The following is a 20,582-nucleotide window of genomic DNA, read 5'->3' as shown; positions in this document are numbered from 1 at the left end:
ATCTGAGAGGAAAATTTGTAAGAAAGGCTAGACTTACTTCTTTAGACAGAGGCGTTGTTTTGGGAATGCGGATCTAGTGGTGCACGAGTTTCATCTGCTAGATGATCTTGTGATAATTGAGGCTGCCAGTAAAAATTTTTGGGAAATTTATTTTGTGTTGATTGCTTTCTCTTAATTTAATGTGTAATTGTGAGGAAGGGTTAGTTTTGCTGTTAATATATAAATACAMAGGCTTAAATATTCCTAGATCTGTAAAGTAATGAATGTTGTGCTCTTTGAGACCTACTAATCTACTTTCATAATTCTCATAAACAGCAATTTACGTGGTGGTTTTCTTGCCCGGATCTTTCTTAAAAATGGAAGGACAGGTTTTGTGTTGGAGCACAAATCAAACTATACTTGTCAGCTCATGCAATTGCAATACTGATTAAAGGAAAAAAATGAATGAAATATCCAAAGGGGAAGGAAACCCTCAGAGGAAAGGGCCTTTGAATAAAGATAACAGCACTGGCTTAGCATAGAATGAATCAACAAGAAAGGCTTAATTTCTGTTCATATTCAGATTTTTTTCTTGTCCCCGAGCTACTACTGAACAATTAATTTTCAGCAAATTTGCATATCCGATACTATTGTTTAGAGGAGTCCCTGTGTACCTTCCATGACAGACCCAACCTTCCCTTCCTGTAGGATGACTATTTAAATATAGTATTTTCATTTTCTGTAACACGAAATACCGTATTCTGTGCTCTTTTTATGCTGTGACAGGATTGGGAGACATAACCTGGCTGAACTGTTTAGCTTTGAGGGGGTGTGTTTCTCAGAAGAGCAATATGTGTAACATTATCATTGCTTTATGAACTTTAAAAAGGTTTCAAGGGAGCACCAAACCCCTTTGTATGAATTCCCACAGATTTTTTTTTTCTTTTTGGTAAATTATGGGCAAATAGAGTATAGCAATAGCTATTTTGACAAAGTCTTTCAGTTTTTATATCATCTGTAAATCACTAATTGTTAATGAAGCTCTGTCTTTTGCCACAGCTCAGTGTCTTGAATTGGTGTTTTAGAATAACTTCCTGCTACTTCAGTTGGCCAGGTAGTCATCAAAGACAGAATATTGCTGTGGCTCGGAAGGAATGGTGCTGAATCTTTTTCTGTGCAATTTGAGCGGTCTAGAGGCAAAAGTATTCCTGAATTTTAGCTATGTGAATTTTCCTTAAGTATACTGTACCACAGCAGTTTCCAAATGCATGTATTAAATTTTTGGAAATCCCTGGAATGTATATTTAGACAGCAAATATAAAAGCACAACTGAAGCATGAACAGAAAGAGGTCTGCTGTGAAAAGGTCTCTTGATGGTAACTGACATACTCCCGAACTGRTTGAAATTGCCATGGATTTTATTTTCTAGCAATTGCAGGTATTTAATTTAAAGTGTTACCAGTGAAACAGAAGAGGGAATTTTAGAAAACCATGAAGTATTTCCCTGCATACATGTGTTTACAATTTGATTCCTTTTTAGTTTCAGTTCTTAACAAAATGTATAAATGAATTAACAAAAATAGTGATAAAGAAAATGTTTAATTATTTGAAAAGAAAGAATAACAAAAGAGATTTTCATTTCAGTAGTTTAAGTTAAGAGAAATAAAAGAATCAAAAAAAATTTCACACACAGCACTAGAACATTTCTAGTGTGTAATTTTGTGTGTTGGGTCAGAATATGAAACTTTTTTTATTAAGTACTATACTTTCTAGATTTCTCTGCTATAAACAGATAAAAGTATATTTCTATGTGGAAAAAAATATTTTTGTAAACATATGGAACCCAAGTTTGGACTGAGAGCATCTCTTCGTGTAGCATATGACCTTTTATCAGTGTGATAGTGATATTACATGTAAACGTCTGTGCTTGTTCCCATGCGACCTAATTCTTTTTCCAACGCTTCTTGAAAGGTATAGGAGAATTGGTCTGTCAGGGCTTTTAGAAAGTGTAGTTTGATTTCCTGTTTGTAACACTGAACTTTCAGCAATATTGTAATTGGATAGAACTCTTTTCTTTAGAACCACTTGAAATGAACTCATACAGGGTTTTAAATTTTTTTTCCCCATTTTCTCCCAGGTACCTGGTTCATTGTCTGCAGTCAGAGCTCAATAACTACATGCCAGCATTCCTTGATGATCCAGAAGAAAATAATCCTCAGAGGCCTAAAATAGGTTAGACTACTTGATCTTTGTGTCTTCCAAACAATATAATTAATTGTGAAGAAAAAGTATTTTTATTACCACATTTACAAGTTACCTTAATCCCTGATAATTATTTGGATCAATTTTGTATGGATGATTCAGCTGTCTGCTGAGTTTGGTCCCTTAAATCTTTATGCTCCTTGTGCCGGGGATTCTGAAACTGGATGTTGTGCTCCAGATGCAGTTTCACAATGCTGAATGCTCAGGGAGGACTGCTTCCCTCCTGCTAGCTGCACTGCTGCTGACTTAACAGCTTAGTATGCAGTTGGATACTTTTCAAGGAAGGACACGCTTAATCATATTCAACTTGATGTTTACTAGGATCTCTCCATAATTTTCGTCAGGGTTGCTTTCTGTCCATGTGGCACCTGTCCTGTGCTGTTGCACAGACTTACTCTGCCCCAGATGTAGGACTTGGCAATTGCCTTTGACCTTGAAGTCTCTGTCATCCCTTTTCTCCAGCCTGCTGAGGCCTTTCTTAAAAATACTGTTGGACCTTCAGTATATCAATGTTTTGCTCCCTCTTGGTATCATCTGTGAACTTGCTGAAAGTGTAMTCCATCCAATTGTTCAGGTTATTACTGAAAGTCATTAAAGAGTATCAGTCTCAGCCTCAAGACATGAGGGAAGCCACTAATACCTGATTGCCAACTTGGCAGTGGGTCTGCAAATCCCCAATAGTCCTACGATCGGACCAATTCTCTTGGTGCATTGCCATCAGCTTATTAGTCCTCGCCTCAGCAGTTTCACTGTAGAGAAGTTATGGGAGATGGAGTACCTCCCAGCTATTAAGGTCYGTGTGACTGGCCTCGTAGATTCCTACCAGACTTCCCTGTCATGGTACTTGAAACATGATGCTTGCTTCACAGTAATGAATTTTTCTGGGCTGTTCCTGTCCACGAGAGCACGCTGCTTATGTGCGCTGTCACCCTGTGTCTTGTAATCCTGGCTTGCTGTCTATGCCTCTTCTAATGCCTCAGTAATTGAAGGAAAGGTGATCTACAGAGTAAATACAGTCATTCTGTTGAACTATTAAGTTTTTATACAAATTTCATAGATACTTTCTGGTTCTTTAGGTATTAAGCTTTCTTCCTTTTTCCTGTAAGAATCTTGAAGGAAGACTGAAGATGTACTGTTTGTAGTGCCGTGTACTGTGAGTGAGAGTACTTTTGGGGACACAAACCCTGAAAAAGTAGCAAACTGATACCGGACTAAAGGCAGATTCTGTTCTTATTTCAGTTATTTTTGAGCTGCCTTATGGTTTTCTTATAACGTACAGTTAATTTTTTCAGACACAATCCTGAGTTTCAATTCTAAAAAAAACTAAAGTACTCTTCAAAAGAGATTTCAAATTAAAAGTATTGCTTTAAGAGAAGACCTGGAGACAAATGTGTTGCTTCCACCAGGAAGCATATGAGGATGTTTGCTCTTGGTGACTCTAACAGAAGTCCTTATTGCTTGTTAGATAGTATTGCAATGAAGTAATTGTCAAATGGGATTTTGAATAACGTTTTAAAAATCTAATATGTAAACAAAAGGTGCATTCTATAGTTTTAAGTGCATCATACAATGCAAATGACTTCTGAAATTTCTAAATACAATTTGATACTTGAAGAAGCTATGGAATAATTGGAATATACATTTGAAACAGTAAAATATGACCGTTTTAACTTGTAATAAAAGCTAATGGCAAAATCAGTTTACTAAAGTGGGGATGTGATTTAAATGTCAGGTATAGAGAGTTATGTACTTGAATGATAAATATTTTCCTCCAAGAATTTATTTTCATTTCAGGGGTTACATTCCACCTAGCATTTTAATGTTGCTCTATCTTGAAAACCATGCAGTAGTAAATGTATCTCTCAAAGTCTGTGTAACTTAGATGTAGGTTCCACCTAGCATTCACCAGCCTGACCTGGGTGTCTTTGTGTTGTTGCCTAAGCCAGGTGCACAATGCAGGATATGAATATGRCTTGCTTTTTGTTTTATCTCTGTAGATGATGTGCTGCATACCTTGACTGGAGCCATGTCCCTGCTGCGACGATGTAGAGTGAATGCAGCTCTGACTATACAGCTCTTCTCCCAGCTGTTTCATTTTATCAACATGTGGCTTTTTAACAGATTAGTTACAGCCCCAGATTCAGGGTTATGTTCACATTACTGGGGAGCTATCGTTCGTCAACAGCTGGGTCACATTGAAGCCTGGGCAGAAAAACAAGGTTTAGAATTGGCTGCTGATTGCCACCTGAGCAGAATAGTACAGGTGAGTGTATTTGTGATGAATACTTCTCATATACTCCTATATTCAAAGAGAATATTTGCCTATACCCTGTTCCTAGAGAACAGCATGTGGATGAGTATAGCTTGTTTGAATCAATCCTAGAACATTGAGGTTGCCTTGAGGTTAAGGCACAAAATACGTTTTTAACATTAAGTGCAAGTGAAATTAATAGCAAATATGGCAGTTCAGTATCCATTTATGGGACTGAGCTGTAACTACTGAACAGAGACAAAGAAGAGTAGCTGAGAAATTGGTGTGCTTCATTTATGATAGATTTAGTATTAATTCATCTTTTAGTACAGGAGATGTATTTAGTTTGTTTTGGAGATACTTATGTTGCTTCTGTAACAAATCTAGCTTCATGCTTTCTCTTTTCCTATCTCTTATGTAAAGAACATTTAGACACCAGGCTTAAGCTTCCATTCTGGTTTGAATTTGTCATCTAGGACTTTTTTTCCCTCCTTTAGGCAACCACATTGCTTACCATGGACAAATACTCACATGCAGATGTTCCAAATATTAACAGTACTTGCTTTAAGCTGAACTCTCTGCAGCTTCAAGCTCTGTTGCAGAATTATCACTGTGCTCCAGATGAACCACTTATCCCAACAGTAAGTCTCTTYTGTCACTCATTGTGTTAATGAACCTGAGATAAAAAGATACTGGTTGTAAATAGCCATCTTCTGGGTGGATGTACTTCCACAGACTCGAGCAGAGTATTAAGAACTTCTTAAACTGAGTTGGAATGTGAGGTATCATTCTCAACTGCACATATTCACAGAGGTATTACTGCATCTTACACCTTTGAAAAGGTGGTGGATGAAAACCAGAAATGTGCTACAAGASAGATCAGAGCACCCCTGAAATCTGGTTCTTTGTCTAACCAGAAGGAGCAAAGATAGATAATTTGTAGAAATCAAAGAAAAGCATCAGGTACACTACACTTCTTCACATGTAGGATGTAAAAATCCATGGATCTTGAATCCGTTCATACAAGCAGTGGACAGATTGTCCTTTGATTATCATATTGATACCTGGAATTTGTATGTATATATATGTATAACATTGCTTTTGGAAATGTTTTTTTTATCTTGATTTTTATGATTCCTGTATTCTAAGCTTTATCCATGTCAAAAGCTTTATCCTTGCAAAATTGTAAAAACATTCTGAAGATAAACKCTGATAGTTCATTGATCTCAAAAAAAAGTCAGTTGCAATCTAATACTTACATAGCCGAATGCATTGTTTAAAAAGTCCTTCTTTTAGATATATTTATCTCTTAAATCAGAGGCACTAATACAACAGCTCTAAAGGTATTGGGGAAGGGGAGGAGGCACTTGTAGTTTGGAGATGTTTTTATGTATTGACTACCAAACCACAAAGTCTTTTGCTGAAGAACACAACTTATATTATCTGTTTACACATAGGTAGAATTCCGTAATTGCACTGCAAATTTGGAAAATACTGAAGTAAAAATAAGAGCTTCTGTCACATTTGCTAATACAATTACCTCTGGGGTTTCATAAAATCAATGCAGCGTACTGACTGTAGACAGAGCCAGAGAAGTTTTATATCTGGTAATTTATTTAACAAAATAATTTTTTTTTGCAGTCTTAGCATCTTAATATTAGGTTTTTTAACTTCATGAAATTACCTGTTTATAGTAACAGTGTCTTTCTGCCTTCTGTCCAGGAATTGATAGAGAATGTAGTAACTGTTGCAGAAAATACGGCTGATGAACTTGCTCGCAGCGATGGTCGAGAAGTCCAGCTGGAAGAGGATCCTGACTTACAACTACCTTTTCTTTTACCAGAAGATGGTTATTCCTGCGATGTTGTCAGAAATGTTCCAAGTGGTTTACAAGAATTTTTAGATCCACTCTGTCAAAGAGGTTAGTTCTTTTCATTGTTTTGCAATGATCTGTGTAGCAAACACAGAACACAAAATATTTTTAAGTGTAAGCCACTTTATGTGTGTTTCAATCTTTTTATACTATGTTCTACAAGTGTTTACTTTTGCAACCCATTAAAACTATAAAGGCTTTTTTAATACTTACCCTTTCTCCCTGTCCCTTTCATTCAGTTTCAAGGTTCTAAGTAAACAGTGCTGAGTTACTAGTGCCTGATGAAACATTGTTCTGCCTTTGCTCAAAAACTTGGATTTTTAAAATTACTGTGAATTGAATAGTTAAGTAGTTTGTTTTTTTACTCATCAGTTGCTTCCATATAACATTAAAAAAAGCCCATAAGCTTAAAATAGTTCTCTATGTTGATCGGTGTAACAATTTATGGTTTGGGCATTTGTAGTCCAGCAGAATTTCAGATGACAAGTAGATGATAGATCTTGTGCTTGTATGAAAGTAACTTAAACTTGAGAAAATAAAGAAGGAGGGGTCTGTCGCATCATTTGTGGTAAATGAACGAGTTATAATCTTTCTGTGGCATMACTCAATTTTACTAGAATTTCTTAATTTTCTGTGTAAAAGCAGTTGTAAAAAATTTATATAGGAATGTCAAGGTGTACATAAGATACTGGAGCAAAGGAGATTATTGAAGAAGTAGGCTTGCTCTGTACTACAGTGAAACTTTGCAATTGTTGCTTCCAGTTAAGTTTATAGGAAAGCTGTATTTTTGCATTTAAAAGAAGAGTAGGAAACTGACTGTTTCTAAAGATGGAGTAGCAGAGGATGTAGTTTTGAGACTAAAGGAGAGTAGGAGAATAAATTCTTTAAATAGTAAGTATAATTCAGTTGCCGTACTAATGGCTGTATATTCATTATAAATAAGGCCTTTTCAAAATTTTACTTTTTGGGTATCCTTTAAATTATGCTGAGGGACTTTTTGCTGCAAAACAGTGTAGACTGAATTGCTGGAAAATAGTCTTTATAAGGAGGAGAATATCATAAGATTTGGATGGAGTGATTCGTAATTTCCATGTGATGTGGATTCTCAGTGTCCCCAGTTTAGAAGACAATGTTGGATATTTCTGAACTGCTGTGTCTTCTTTTTCAAAATTTTAGAAATTGTTCAAATAACAAAAAGGAAATCAAACTAAATGCCTCTTAATTGCWGTAGTGCATTTAAAAGCATCATGAATGCAGGCAAAGCTTGACGTCTGCTAAATCTGTGGTGAGACTGGTTAGCTGGTTACCATGTGCAAAGTAGATTTCTGCAGCACTGTCTTAATCAGAGTTCTAGCAGTTTGTGTTTTAAAAGATGATTGGGTGTTTCATGTCTCTTGAATCTGCTTGGTAAAAGCAATATTTTGCAGCTCAGAGTTTTCTATGAGCTTGCAGTGTTTTTAGATAAATATGTTTCATGGAAGCAGTAGCTATAGAGCTATAGGATTTTGTAGGTAGTAGTGTAAAATTGCAGCAAAATCCATAATGGCATCTGAGATACAAGATTCAACACATTAATGAATATAAAAAGATGTATACTATTTTAATTAATCACTTGAGAAAATATCATTAGTATATTGATGTTACTTTTCTTATAGGTTTTTGTAGACTAACACCTCATCCACGGTCACCAGGCACGTGGACAATATACTTTGAAGGTGCAGATTATGAAAGTCACCTGTCACATGAGAGCGCTGAGCTGGTAGGTATTGATTCAGTGAATGAATAACTGTCACCTGCAATCGTGGCAAGCCATATGTGATCAGTTTTAGTCCTTATTAGGAAGAGTAGGCTTCATTGTTGAACATGTAGTTCATCAGTGAATTGGTGAATTTAAGGAACTGTTTGCAGAYTTTTAAAGTTACTGTTTTTCTAGGCCGTAGCATGATTATAATTTTCACATAAGCAGACTGTGTCATGTTCCCCCCAATCTGAGAATAAACAGCGAAGAAATTTATTTTAAACACAGGCAAAAATATATATGGACATGGATCTATAAATTACTTGTGAACAGAACTGCAGGCTGCTTTTATTTATATATTGGCAGTTACCAACCAAATATTTAGTATTAATTTCTAGTCTGGGGCTTTTTCCTGAAGAAAAAAAAAACCATTTAGTTTTCATTTACGTTATACTTACTAAAAAATAGTCTCACTTGGGTACAAGGCAGGCTTTTTTTGTCTCTTCTGTAGTATGGTTTTTTTTGTTACATTTGTGTTGGGTTTTTTCCTGCTTGTCTGATTTCATAGTTACAGAACAGCTTGGTTTTGGAAAGATTTTACTTTATGTGAAATAACTTTTAGAGCTACTAAACAGAAATAGCTTCATATTTATAATTAAAATTTTCAGCTTAAAAGCTACTTGCTTTTCTAATACTTGAACTGAATTAAAAAGCATTARTATTTTTTTAAAATTACTTTCCTTGGCTTATATTTTTACTTGTCATGGGTCTTGTAGAAYTTGCAGTTAGGTTTCAGTATGAATACAAGGTACTCCAATTTAAATGCTTCAGCTAATGAAGATTTTGATRACAACTTTTTGAGCTGAGGAACTGGCAATGTTGAAAGATTAAAAAAAATGAACATGTTTCGGACTCAGGCTGTATTTAAGAGTATTCAGAAGTGAATTTTTTTTAAACCTTCTTTCAAAGCTTTAACACTGCCTTTGAAATTAATTGGCTTCTTAATAATTCTGCAAAGATAATWTAATTTTCTAGATGCAGCACTAAATGTTGAGTTCTCCATATAGATCACCTTCACCCTTGTAACTGGAGCCTATGGGGTCTGAACTTCAGTTTTATTAACAGTTACTACAATTTTATTATACCTGTAAAATTGTGATTCATTTGTAATCTCTTCACTGAAATAAAGAAGGAGACAATGAGTAGACCTCAAAGTTTCAGTAGTATAACACAGGTGTAGTAAACAATATGAATGCAAATTAATCAAATGTTAGATATTCTRCCTTTTAAATTGATACCAGATATATTATTTAGTTTGTTAAATCTTCTGCTCTAACAAAGTAGTTTTGTTTGTAATAACTATTTTACTTAGTAACTTTCCTAGCCTGGCAGTGAATATGAACTTCTGAATTTTTCCTTTTTTTCCCTTTACTGTTTGATAGGCTCAGCCTTTGAGGAAAGAACCTGAAATTATTACTGTAACACTAAAAAAACAAAATGGAATGGGACTGAGCATTGTTGCTGCCAAGGTATGGAAGTRTTATTGAAGAAAGCTTCTGTTTTTATCAGCCTGCTGTGGAAAATGTTAATAGAGAGTCTGTTTCCCTTAAGTTGGTTATGCACATTGTATTGATCATGTTTTGTTCTGTTTGGGGAATTTTCTGCAAAATACAGAGATGCAGACAATATAAATGGAAACATAATATGGATGTAGTTCTTTTGACATATAAATTCAAACCTCTACTACAGGCATATTCAGTTTTTCCAGAACCAAAAATTAGCAGTGTTATTAAATAGAATTAATAGATAGGCATATTTAGTGCTTCTGCTGAAAATGAAGCAGTAAATACAAATAGTGTACTGTGTGGGTTAATGGGTGAATAAATAAACCAATTCAAATCTATAAATTTAAGTTTTAATACTTTCTGCTATGAAGAAAACACCGTATCTTTTGCACAGTGTAGATGTGCAAGAATGGCTTCAGTTTTGCTTCTTTATAGCAGAGACCTATGCAGTTTAATAGCCAAAATCGTGGGTGTATGCTGTACATGGTAGCACTACATAGTTATGCATAGAATGCATGTACAACTCCAGCCACCAGATGGAAGACTCCACTAGTTGGTTGGTTTGCTTTATTAACTGGATCAAATAGCAGACATAATCTTTTGAGTACAAAACTTGTTATAAATTGTGCAGCAGTGATACTCAAAGGTCTTTGTTGTAATTATGTGGTATACAACAGCTAGAACAAGTCTTTCCTAATGTCTCTTCATTGTGTAGTAYGTAAAACTTCAGAATACTGTGATCCTCCTTGGCATTCAGTGCATGAGCTGAAAACATGATTTAAGTTACCTCACATGATTAATTGCTTCTAAACAACACTCTTTGGTTTGTTTTTTTACAGCGTCACTCATTTCATAGTCTGTTCTTGAAATGGTAATCTTGCGTGGTATCAGCTTTTAAGAGTTATTTCTGACATCTATAAAGGAATACCTGGTGTYCAGGTATATGGTGCTAAACATTCAGCAGTTATTGATAGAAAAAAAATCAGGATCTGAAAAATGTAACTCAATATTCTGCTCTGACTTCAGTGGAGTGGGTCTTGACACTAGATCAAATACGTACCAGACTTCTGACTGCCATCTTCATTTCTGTTGAACATTTAAAAATGTGCCATGATTTTTTTTCCACTTTACACTGTGAAATCTGATTTCTCACCTAGAGTGAAGCAGCATACTACAGTTGAAAAAGTTTCCTTTTTCACTGGAGCTGGCTGGTTTCTAGATGTTGTTTTAACACTTGACATTTAACTTCCATTAGCAGTGTGTAGTGCTACTGGTCAGTGCTTGATCTGAAACTTGTTTTACAAGTTGTTTAATGAATTTCATGATTTCTTTATCACGATAGTCACGGAAGCTACAGTTTTCATCTCTGCACAGTTGCAGAAACACTGGTTCAGGCAGTCATTGCATTTCATCTTTCTGCTGTGTGCTGCTTAATATAGGAATTCTGATAAAGAACAGTTCTGTATTAAATCTTGGTCTGAAATAAGCAAGAAACAGATTGTTTTATTTTTGAGGTATGTACAGTAGAAAATTCTGCTTAATATGAAGTCATCAGAATGTTCATTGGATGAAAACGATGGTATGCTTCAAGTTTGAAACAAGTTGCTGTATAAAGTAGGATTATTTTCAACACGTTCAAAGTTGCTTATTGTGAGTAATTATTAGCATGTTTTTCCTATGATAGGCATCATTTAAGATAAAGAGTAAGGAAGATTACAAAGAATGCACGGGCACTGATTTTCTCAATGTGGGGAGAAGAACAGCTTAGAGAACTGAGTGAATTTATAGAGAATCTAGCAAGAGTGGGTGCATTTTTTCTTTCTTATATTGTTGACTTTTACTGGTAATTTTTTTTCTACATGTCTCAAGTAGTAAATCAAGTGGTGTAACAGCGTGAAAGTTAAAATTCTCATGTGTATCTTTGAAAATGGAGGAAGAAGTCCAGTACACTCTTACTTGAAATTTTCTAAACATTAACAAGATAGAATACCTGAAATGAGAGGGAGAGGCAAGTGTGAGAATAGATTTCGATTTTTTWAAACTTTTTAACAGTTAAAGGTTGGGTATTAAGTGCTCATCTAGTTGGACAAATCAAAGCTCATACTTTCAGAAATACAGTTGCTGCTGCCCTGGCCAGGAACCCCGTTTGATTGCTGACCCAGTTGTGCTTATTGAACTGTTGGTTTCTCAAGTAATTTAAAAACCTTGTAGCAAGTGGCTGATCAACAGGTGGCCCTGCTTGAACCGGTGAAGGACAGCCCTGAATCTGCTTAGCTTTTCTTAGGAAAACAGTTCTTTTATTTTCTGTGATGTGACAAAACATTTATTTTCAATAACATGCTGTGAGAATACTTTTGCATGTCAGTGCTGACCTACCTTTCTTGTTATGTCTTCTGGACTTCTCATGCTTGTCACCGGGCTTTAGATGTAGGCTGTTAAAATGCAGCTTGATGATATTCTAGAGGTGGACAGAATAGGCAAATTCTCAAGAGATCATGAAGAAAAATAATACCAATGGACTGCTTTTCTTCCTTCTACCCATTGCAAAAAAAAGYGCTTTCCTAATAAATCTGTGCTCATCTCTGAGGAAATGTCTGATATTTATAGTTAATAATTCTTTGAGTTTTTATTAGTTTGGGGTTTTAATGAGCTTCAAGTCTGTGCCTATTGAGAGTTTTTAATGAGGAAATTAGATACCATACCTTGCATGCACCTTTACATCAAATGTTCTTAATTGGCAAGTGATTGTCACATCTCTGCTGCAATCAAAAAAAGAGGACTGAAGTTGAAGCAAAGGTTGTTCAGGCAGAGAAGGGATGCAGCTTGTTTTGAAGTGCTGTGCAACTTCTTATTCTTATGACAGAAATATTTCCTTGGAATACTARGTGGTTAGAAACATGCATACATTAATGTAAAAACAAAACAAAACCTGAAGAGGGGAATCAAGGAGTATATGAAAGTGTTAGGTCCCTGGGGAACCCTGTATTGGATCCTCCCCCACTAGTGACAGGTAAAATGTTTAAGTGCATTACTTGTTTGTCACAGCTACTCATATTTTATTTAATTAGAAGTTTTAAAGGCCTGCCAGGAGTTCCAGAGAGAGCAGAAATTCAGCGCATCCCCTAACTCACCTCACTTTGGTGTTTTCTGAGGCAGGACAACCCCTCTGAGCAAACGTGTAGTAAGTGCATGTGCTATATGCAAACATAGCAGAGAAAACAAGTTTAGTTATGAAACAGCTGTTAGCTGCCAGAGCAGTGTAAACAGTGTTGTGCTTGTTTGGGTTTTTTTAAACTGGGCAAGTACTTAACAGCATTTCTTAAACCAAATGCTTTCAACCAATTTTTGTTTTTATGTAAAATTAAACTGTATAGCTTAATATGTGATCCAAAAAAGTAACTTCTTGTTCTACCCTTTGGTAGATACTGCATGTTTTCTTACAATAGTACTCTGTAGCTTTATTAGCAATAACTTTTGTGATAGGTGTATGGAAATGCAGTTGATAGGAGTGGTCGGGTGTAGGGAACAGGGAACAGTGTTGTCTTTTGAGGTTATGTGCAGATTTTGGTTGCTCTAACCTGAAAGACGTGTTGATGTTAAAAGCTGCCAGATCCCAACCACATTGTGGTTAGGTTTTTATGAAATCCAGACGATTTGGAAGCTATGTGTGCTTGCAGTTTACTTTAAAAATATATCACTTTTGGGGGGGGCTTTTGCATGTGACTTCTTAGCCATCTGTGGGCCAGCACATAACTTCCTGTTTAATTTGGAGGGTTTTTGTCTTTAGTACAAAAGGGCTCCCTTTTTGTTTTTTCTAGCAGTTTTCAGAGTTTAATAAAGCCTCTAAAGTAAATGGAAGTCAGAACAGCATAACTGATTACGTAAGAATCTGAATATTGTATTGGTTGTAGCTGGTGTTGATAAATGCTACACTGTGTCATAGCATYGAGCTCTGAGTTATCTTGATGGGTATCTTGGAAAATCCAGCAGACTAGAGCTGGTGGTTGCTGTTGAGGGCTGGAAGAGAAGTGGAGAATTGTTTTTTTTCTTTCAAGGATCTGTAGTCCCGGAGATCAAAATGTGGTTTTCTGTTGTTGGAAGAACAGAATCCATGGTAAGTGCGTTCAGGTTTCTGTTGGGACTGTTTTTCTCTGAAGTTTTACTGTCCCTGTACTTTTTTCTGCTCTCTTGCTTGTTTAAACCTGCCAGTAGTTATTTGTTCATGTAGCAACTATGTAATACAGCATGCAGTTAAATACAGACAGATGTTACTAGCTAACTTTCTAAAATCTAGAAAGAAAAAAACTAATTTTTTAGCTTGTTCTTYATATGCACTTCTGAAATTTGTGGAAGTGACTATTAATATTTAAAGTTTCATGTGTGATAACTACTGTTTTTCTGTGCCAGAGCATGAATAGCATGACCTGTGATCTGTTTACTTATCATATTAGTTGGCTTTAATCCAGGTTCCTCTGAAAGTTTGTTTTCCTCTTACAAATCCTAGTAGAATAATTAAAATTGGTATCCCAAATAGTGTAAGATTTTTAATACTCTCTAGACCCTTCTTAAAGGACCAGAATATGCAAATTCCTTGCAGTTACGGTGTCTTAYTCCACCTGTTCACAGAGGAGAGGCATTTAAATTCTGTTTAAATTACTACCGCACAAAAGAAAGGATTCYTGTGCTCTGCAGGAACGATAGAGCAAGTTTTGTTGATGAATCTTTGCATGCTGGTTATCCTCATTAATGTACTGTGATTTAGTTCTTTAAAGTATGGAACTATTTATACTTATTGCCCAGTCATCTCTTGGTAGTACAATAGAAAAAGTTACCTTAAAATATATGCAAGCACCTTAAAATATGTATGTATATGCCTGTACTGGCATGTAAATMAGAGTGTATTTGCTGAGATTTTTCTGGGTAGTCAAATTAAGTCCTTACTAAAATGATAGGAGATGTGATAAGGTGGTTTTTTTTTTTGTTGTTTTTTTTTTTTTTTAATAGAAGCATTTTAAACATGAGCATGACAGTTCAGTAGTAAATACTCTGGGGAACAGATTTACTGGTATGTGGCATCTTGCTTATAAATAATTTCCATTATTTGGCAGCCTTGTTTGTTCTTAAGGATTAATTAAATTATTCGAAGTTGCTTTCATTTTTAAACCATTGCTTGTCATTTTATATTTAGCATTCAATTCAAGGAGTTAAATTTAAGGAGGGTTTGAGACTACAGGAGAATATGAATTTTGATGTAAAATCTTTATGGAGGTTTTTTCTTCAAAGATAGCTTGCATGTTATCCGTGTAGAAGGAAGAGGTTTAAACAGTCATTTAATTTTCCCCAAAATTGAAAATTATGCTTATAATTAATAATACTGGTAACAACATACAAATTTGGGTCTCTCTAATCTATGTTTGCAAATACAAACAGTTGGTAGCATTTTCTCTGTTTGTTAGCTCTTTACTTGTTTTCTAGGTCTTTTAAGATTTCAGATACTTCAGTACCTGAAGTGTTCTTATATGTGTGTTTTCTAAGTATTTAAGGAAATTTTCTAGTCTTTCTTCCAACCATCAATGAATTTAAATGATTCAGTAATGAGATTTGAGATTGTTTTGTGGAGGGTTTTGTTTGGTTGGTTGGTTTTGGTTGTTTTTTTTTTTTTTTTTTTTTCAAAGTGTTCAATACAAATTCACCTCAGTGATCTAAACTACTGTTTTTGTTTTTGCCTTAACAGGCTTCTTAGGAGGACCTTAGTAAAAACACAATATATAATTCTTATTTTCAGAACAGATTTCTCAGTCTTACGGAAATAAAATAGCATGTAGATTGCCAGTTTAGTCTTGATCATGAACAAATAAGTGTCTGTGTGTTAGTAATTTTTCTGGTTTTTATTAATTCATAACCTGTAGTAGAGGATTTGCTTAAATTTTGGTGCCCTGTAGATATTGTATAAAATTTTGTTAATGCTTTTATGTGCTGTGTAAAATCTGAAAGTTAACACCTATGCACCTATCACAGCATGATTGTGGTTCCCAGTAGCTGTGAGACCTCAACTCTGCTCAGGTAGAGTGGGTTTTGTCTTATTTATTTGCTCATATCTAGATTGATACTGCAAATCGGTGGCCCAGAAATTTGTATTTGAGGCCTACTGAAAGAGAATCTTAAAATTCACATGCCATTTCCTCATTGCAGTAATACCCTCTGTATGCAGGCACTTCATATCATGCCTGCAAAAATTGCAGTGTACATGTACTTAGCTAGAATTCCTGTACCACATTTCATTAAATTCTGGCATTCTAATAACTTTGAAAATTCTGTTTAGATACATATTAATACAGCATTTWAATTTAAATGTTTTTAAGCTTCTAATAATGGGAAAGACTTTCAGAACTTAGTAAGTTCTGTGTTGACTTTTTCCTGTAAGTAATACTCTCACTTGGAAAAGAAATTTAGGTGCTTAATAGTATGTATTAGTGTACACACTGATCCTGGATTACGTTGTATCCATCTGAAACTGCAGAGATGCATTATGTGGAAGTTAGTGCCCTGCATTTTTTGGGTTGTAATTTATCCTTAGCTCTATACAGCCAAGTGCCATTTATTTGAAAAGTGTGGACATACAGGGTGGGCTTTTTCCCAAATAAATTGCCCAGTATGTCTTGTCTGTGAGGCCCAGTGCACAGACATTATTAAGCTGAAACATTATATTAGAATTGAGTTACCGAGTAAGAGCATCACAGAACCTGCAGTACAACTTGTAGATTTGTACGTAACTCTGAGTAGACCTTAGTGTGTCACTGCTTATTTATAGCAAATGTACATGAAAAAAGTTAACCCTTGTGTGGTTAAATAGAGCTCAAGCAATATATTTTCCTTGAGCTTATTGAGAAGTTTTTTGAAACAAAAGAGAAGTGGAATCAAGCAGGCTCATCTGTTTAATTTCTTTTGYTGAAAATTCAAAGTGCCTTTAATGCATTTGAAGAATATAATATTAAGCTGCAGCATTTCTAGAATAAAGGAGACTGTTTTTCAGAAAGGTTAAGAAAGTCTAATGAATAAAACTTGCTTTTACAAATGTTGTATATGAAGCATTTTGCCTTTATTTACTGCTTTTTCCATTTTATGAGAGTAAAAGTAAAGTGAAATAAGCTAGGAACTGTTGCATATTGGGTTCCATCCTTAGAATGAGGTGTTAGGCCCGTTGCTTTAGCTCGGTCTTCTGGTTGATTTGATTTTCATCCAAGAAGATTTATCTTTTTGAAGTACTCAATTCCTGGAGTGTAAAAGAAATCATGCTGGTAAATTTGTGGATTTCTGTTTAGAGGATGCTACAGTTATTTGTGTCAGGGTACCTGCTTTCTATGCTGAACTCTGTTAATATCCCCRAACAACTACATATGCACAAGAGTACAGTCAAGTGTAATTTACTGATGCCATTTCGGGAGGTCCACTACAGAACATCCTGTCTTGTCCTGTGAGAAGTACATTTAGTAAACAAGAGAGTTTATTCACTTGCTTGCCTTTTGTGCAAGTCAATCTTGATTGCAAACATTCTTGTATAAAAAGGTAACACGTAACCTTCATTCCATTAAAAAGAACAACAAACTCTTCATTCCTTTCTTTTTACTCCTTTAGAGATTTGTTGCAAATAGAGCATCTGGATACATTAGACAAAGTTTCTAGGTTTTTGGATGTTTCAGGTGTTGGATGTACTGCTGCCAATCTAACTTTTTTTTTGCTGAGTAGTAAGACGCTTATTTTCATCTCTTTTTCACACTAAGTGCAATTTAAAGCTGCAATGGAATTGGTCATAGCAGTTAAATGCTTGATGTTCTTTACTTGTTGAATGATGTTCATTGTCACCAAAGTTTGAATCTGTAGTGCTTGTTTTGTTTAATTGGAAATATTTTGCCCACTTGTGATTGTACGTAGTCTAGCTACAGAAACATTTGGATTTTTGCCCCCAACGTGAGGATTATGTGAGAGGGGARAACAGAAGTTTGTATGTAGACCATGGGTCAGTTCTAAAATTCTTTTAAAGTCAGGGTACAACATGTCTCAGTGCAGCTGTAGCCACAGCTAACAGACCAGTTTTACATACAGTAAGCAGATTAACTTCATTTATATTTGAAAAGTAGTTTMTCTAATGATGACAGATTTCCAAAGTGGAAATTGGTCTTGAGGCAGCATGGGCCTTAGCTTTCTCTGATAAAGGGATTTTCAAGTCCATAAAAGTTGGCCCTTTTGGAGGCAGGACTAGTAGCTGCAAAGTTTGCCTTTTTCCTGTGTCTGGGCTCACAGCAAGTAGTGCAATGAGTCTTAGGCTTACAATGTTATGGTATGGTACCTATGCTATGTTTGGTACCTAAAGGAGATAAACTATATTCTCAACCAGATGCAACATAAAGAATGCRGCTTTATGGAATGTGAGTGTTTGGGTGGTCAAAAACCTTAGCTTTTGCCTTCTAGRTAGTAAATTTGTAAATTGGCTGCATAGTTTAGTAAACTCTTATTTTTTTAAAATGCTTACAAGCTTGGATTATTTAACTGCTTTTAGATTAATGCTTGCCAGAGTAGGCAGAGTGAGACTTGATTCTGTTCCGTAAACTCACTTTTAAGGATATTTATTACAACTTGCAGAAATCTTCTGTGTAYGTTTAAGAATCTGGAATCAGAGAATTAGGTTTGATAAAAATCAGTCAAGTCTGCTCTGGGAGTAGTCAGATAAAAGTTTTCAGGCCTGATGGCTGATACCAGGCTTGATAAGCTGCATTTCTGTCCTGTTTTCTTTAAAGACATTTTAGTTGCAGTTGATTCATCCTGTATTAAACTTCCATTTTTACAAAATACCACAGAAGCTTAAGTGACTAGGGAAAATAGTGTCACCTGTAAAGCATGAGATATCCCAGATACCTTTCATAAGGTACAGGTGTGTACGTGTACACATGTTTGTGATACTATGCATTATTAAAATAAAATCTTATTTCATGTTTGCATAATTATGAAAAATCCAAGAAAATCTTGAAAATTACTTATTTAAAAAGATCTATGATTATGTGAACTACTGAAGTGTTTTAATATATAGTCTTGATATCTGAAGCCACTTAAAATGGAGCATTACTTTGGAAAGGTTGATGACTGGATGACACTTCTTGGGATTCAAAGTATAATTGGAGAGTGACGATACTTTCAGTTCAGGACTACTTTTTCATTTTACTATTTATATGAAGCGCRAAATTATTTACATGAATATGTGCTTAAGACAGAAGTATACATTTCTATATTAAAAGATCATTGGGAAGATTTCTGGCATTTTAGGAAAATTAAAGTAGGCTTTTAATACATCTTTTTTTAAAAAGTTGTTATTGAAGGGTATTTTTTTTTAAAATCAGGTGTGATTTTGCCAGTCTTTTTTTGGAAGCTGTTAGTTGCTCCAGTTTTGTCGGAGTGATAAACAAAATATATGAAGCTCAATGGGTGTGGGTAAATGAGGCTTCAGAACAAGTAATGACAAGATCTTCTGTTAAYTGGAGCAGCACCGGTTTGGTTAGCTGCTACACTGCAGATATGCTCTGCAGATGCATAGCTTTTCCTTAATTACTTAATWCAATTCTATTGTTATTTCTAACAACTGTAAAAGTGTTTTTATAATAGTTTTTGTAGTTCTAGTTCTCATTATAGGTATTGAAATAACTAGGTCGTTTTACAGGTCTACTAAAACTGTGAGAATATTGCTAACTTCACAGGAAGTACAGCTGTTTTGTGATCCACCTACATTAGGTGGGGCATGATATGTGGGGATGGGAGTGGTTCAACTGTGAAGAGCTTAGCACCTGGTCAACATATGGACATTAGTTTCCACTTGTATTTTAGACTGGGATACTGGTGGGGYTCTGTGGTGTCTTAGCCCCTGCAAACCATCATTCTGCAGCTGGCAGATCCCCATGTAGCATGTCACAGCATGGGAGGCTCACCTGAGAATGAAGCTGGCTGTTGACTCTCACTAGGAGCTGCCTGTTAACTTCACCATGCCATTACAGCTGCTTGTCCTGGCAAGTACCACGTGGGGAGAATGAGCAGGCAGGATTTCTTCTGCCTGTTTTTAATGCTTCTGTGGTGACTCACCAGCTCGTGGATAGCTGTGATACTGCCATTAAGAAGACTGTCTGATATTCCTGTTATTCCAACTGTGAATTTTATATGTAGTTGCACTATGTTGCACTGCTTTTATGGCTGATGGAAAGATGTGAGCCAGACTTTCCTGTCTGTTACTGACAAGGAAGTTTTATAAAACTCATCTTGTGACACAGCAACACTACCAATAAAATCTATTCTTAAATACTTTCATTAAATATGATATGTTTATTAATTCATTACTGTGGTGGTTTTGGACATCCTCAAGTTGACATCCTCCTGATGTAGCAGTAGTAGTTTAGTTTTTAGATCACTGTAGTTTATCTTGTTCTTTTCTTCATTGGTCTGAACACTCCATAGAGGTAGCTGTGATGGTTTGTTTTGGTTGGTGTTTTTTTAATGCTTCCTATTTTATTTCAACAGTTTTCACAGTGATATTTTTAAGCAAATGCAGTATTTTGGGCACAATCCTTTCAGAGAAAGGAATGGATTGCAAAATGATGCTAATTGTGCAGAAAATTATGGTCTGCTGTGTACTGATACATTGCTAGGTAATAAGTAAATGAGATTAAAAAAGGACTTGTTTCTTGTTAGGCTGTCTCAAAAACTGAGGTTAAATTATATTATCCAGCTAAGTCCTTTGGTTTCTTTAATGTGACAGAACTTTAGTAATTAAGCAGAAAATTGTACCATGCTGGAAAGGGGCAAATGCCCTTTTGGACAACAGGTATGAAATCTTTGCATACCATTCTTTCAGCTGCGCTTTTTTTTTTTTTTTTA

At 35.3% G+C, this 20,582-nt stretch overlaps 1 protein-coding gene across 14 annotated transcripts in view; it reads left to right on the top strand.

Annotated features, from left to right (window-relative positions):
- Positions 1-20,582, top strand: part of AFDN (afadin, adherens junction formation factor) — a 111,306-nt gene that overhangs the window by 62,538 nt on the left and 28,186 nt on the right. For all 14 annotated transcript variants that reach the window (XM_057381221.1, XM_057381216.1, XM_057381227.1 and 11 more), the window contains 6 exons: positions 2,117-2,211; positions 4,239-4,504; positions 4,990-5,133; positions 6,215-6,413; positions 8,021-8,124; positions 9,546-9,632. In XM_057381221.1, coding sequence (XP_057237204.1) covers positions 2,117-2,211; positions 4,239-4,504; positions 4,990-5,133; positions 6,215-6,413; positions 8,021-8,124; positions 9,546-9,632 — 895 coding nt within the window. The remainder of the gene's footprint in view (positions 1-2,116; positions 2,212-4,238; positions 4,505-4,989; positions 5,134-6,214; positions 6,414-8,020; positions 8,125-9,545; positions 9,633-20,582) is intronic.

This window comes from Malurus melanocephalus, unplaced genomic scaffold (assembly GCF_030028575.1).
Source record: "Malurus melanocephalus ecotype Western Australia unplaced genomic scaffold, MMel_1.1 scaffold_499, whole genome shotgun sequence".
Classification (NCBI taxonomy): Eukaryota; Metazoa; Chordata; class Aves; order Passeriformes; family Maluridae; genus Malurus; species Malurus melanocephalus.
The sequence above is the reverse complement of the archived record's forward strand: the minus strand, read 5'-3'. Positions and strand labels throughout refer to the sequence as shown.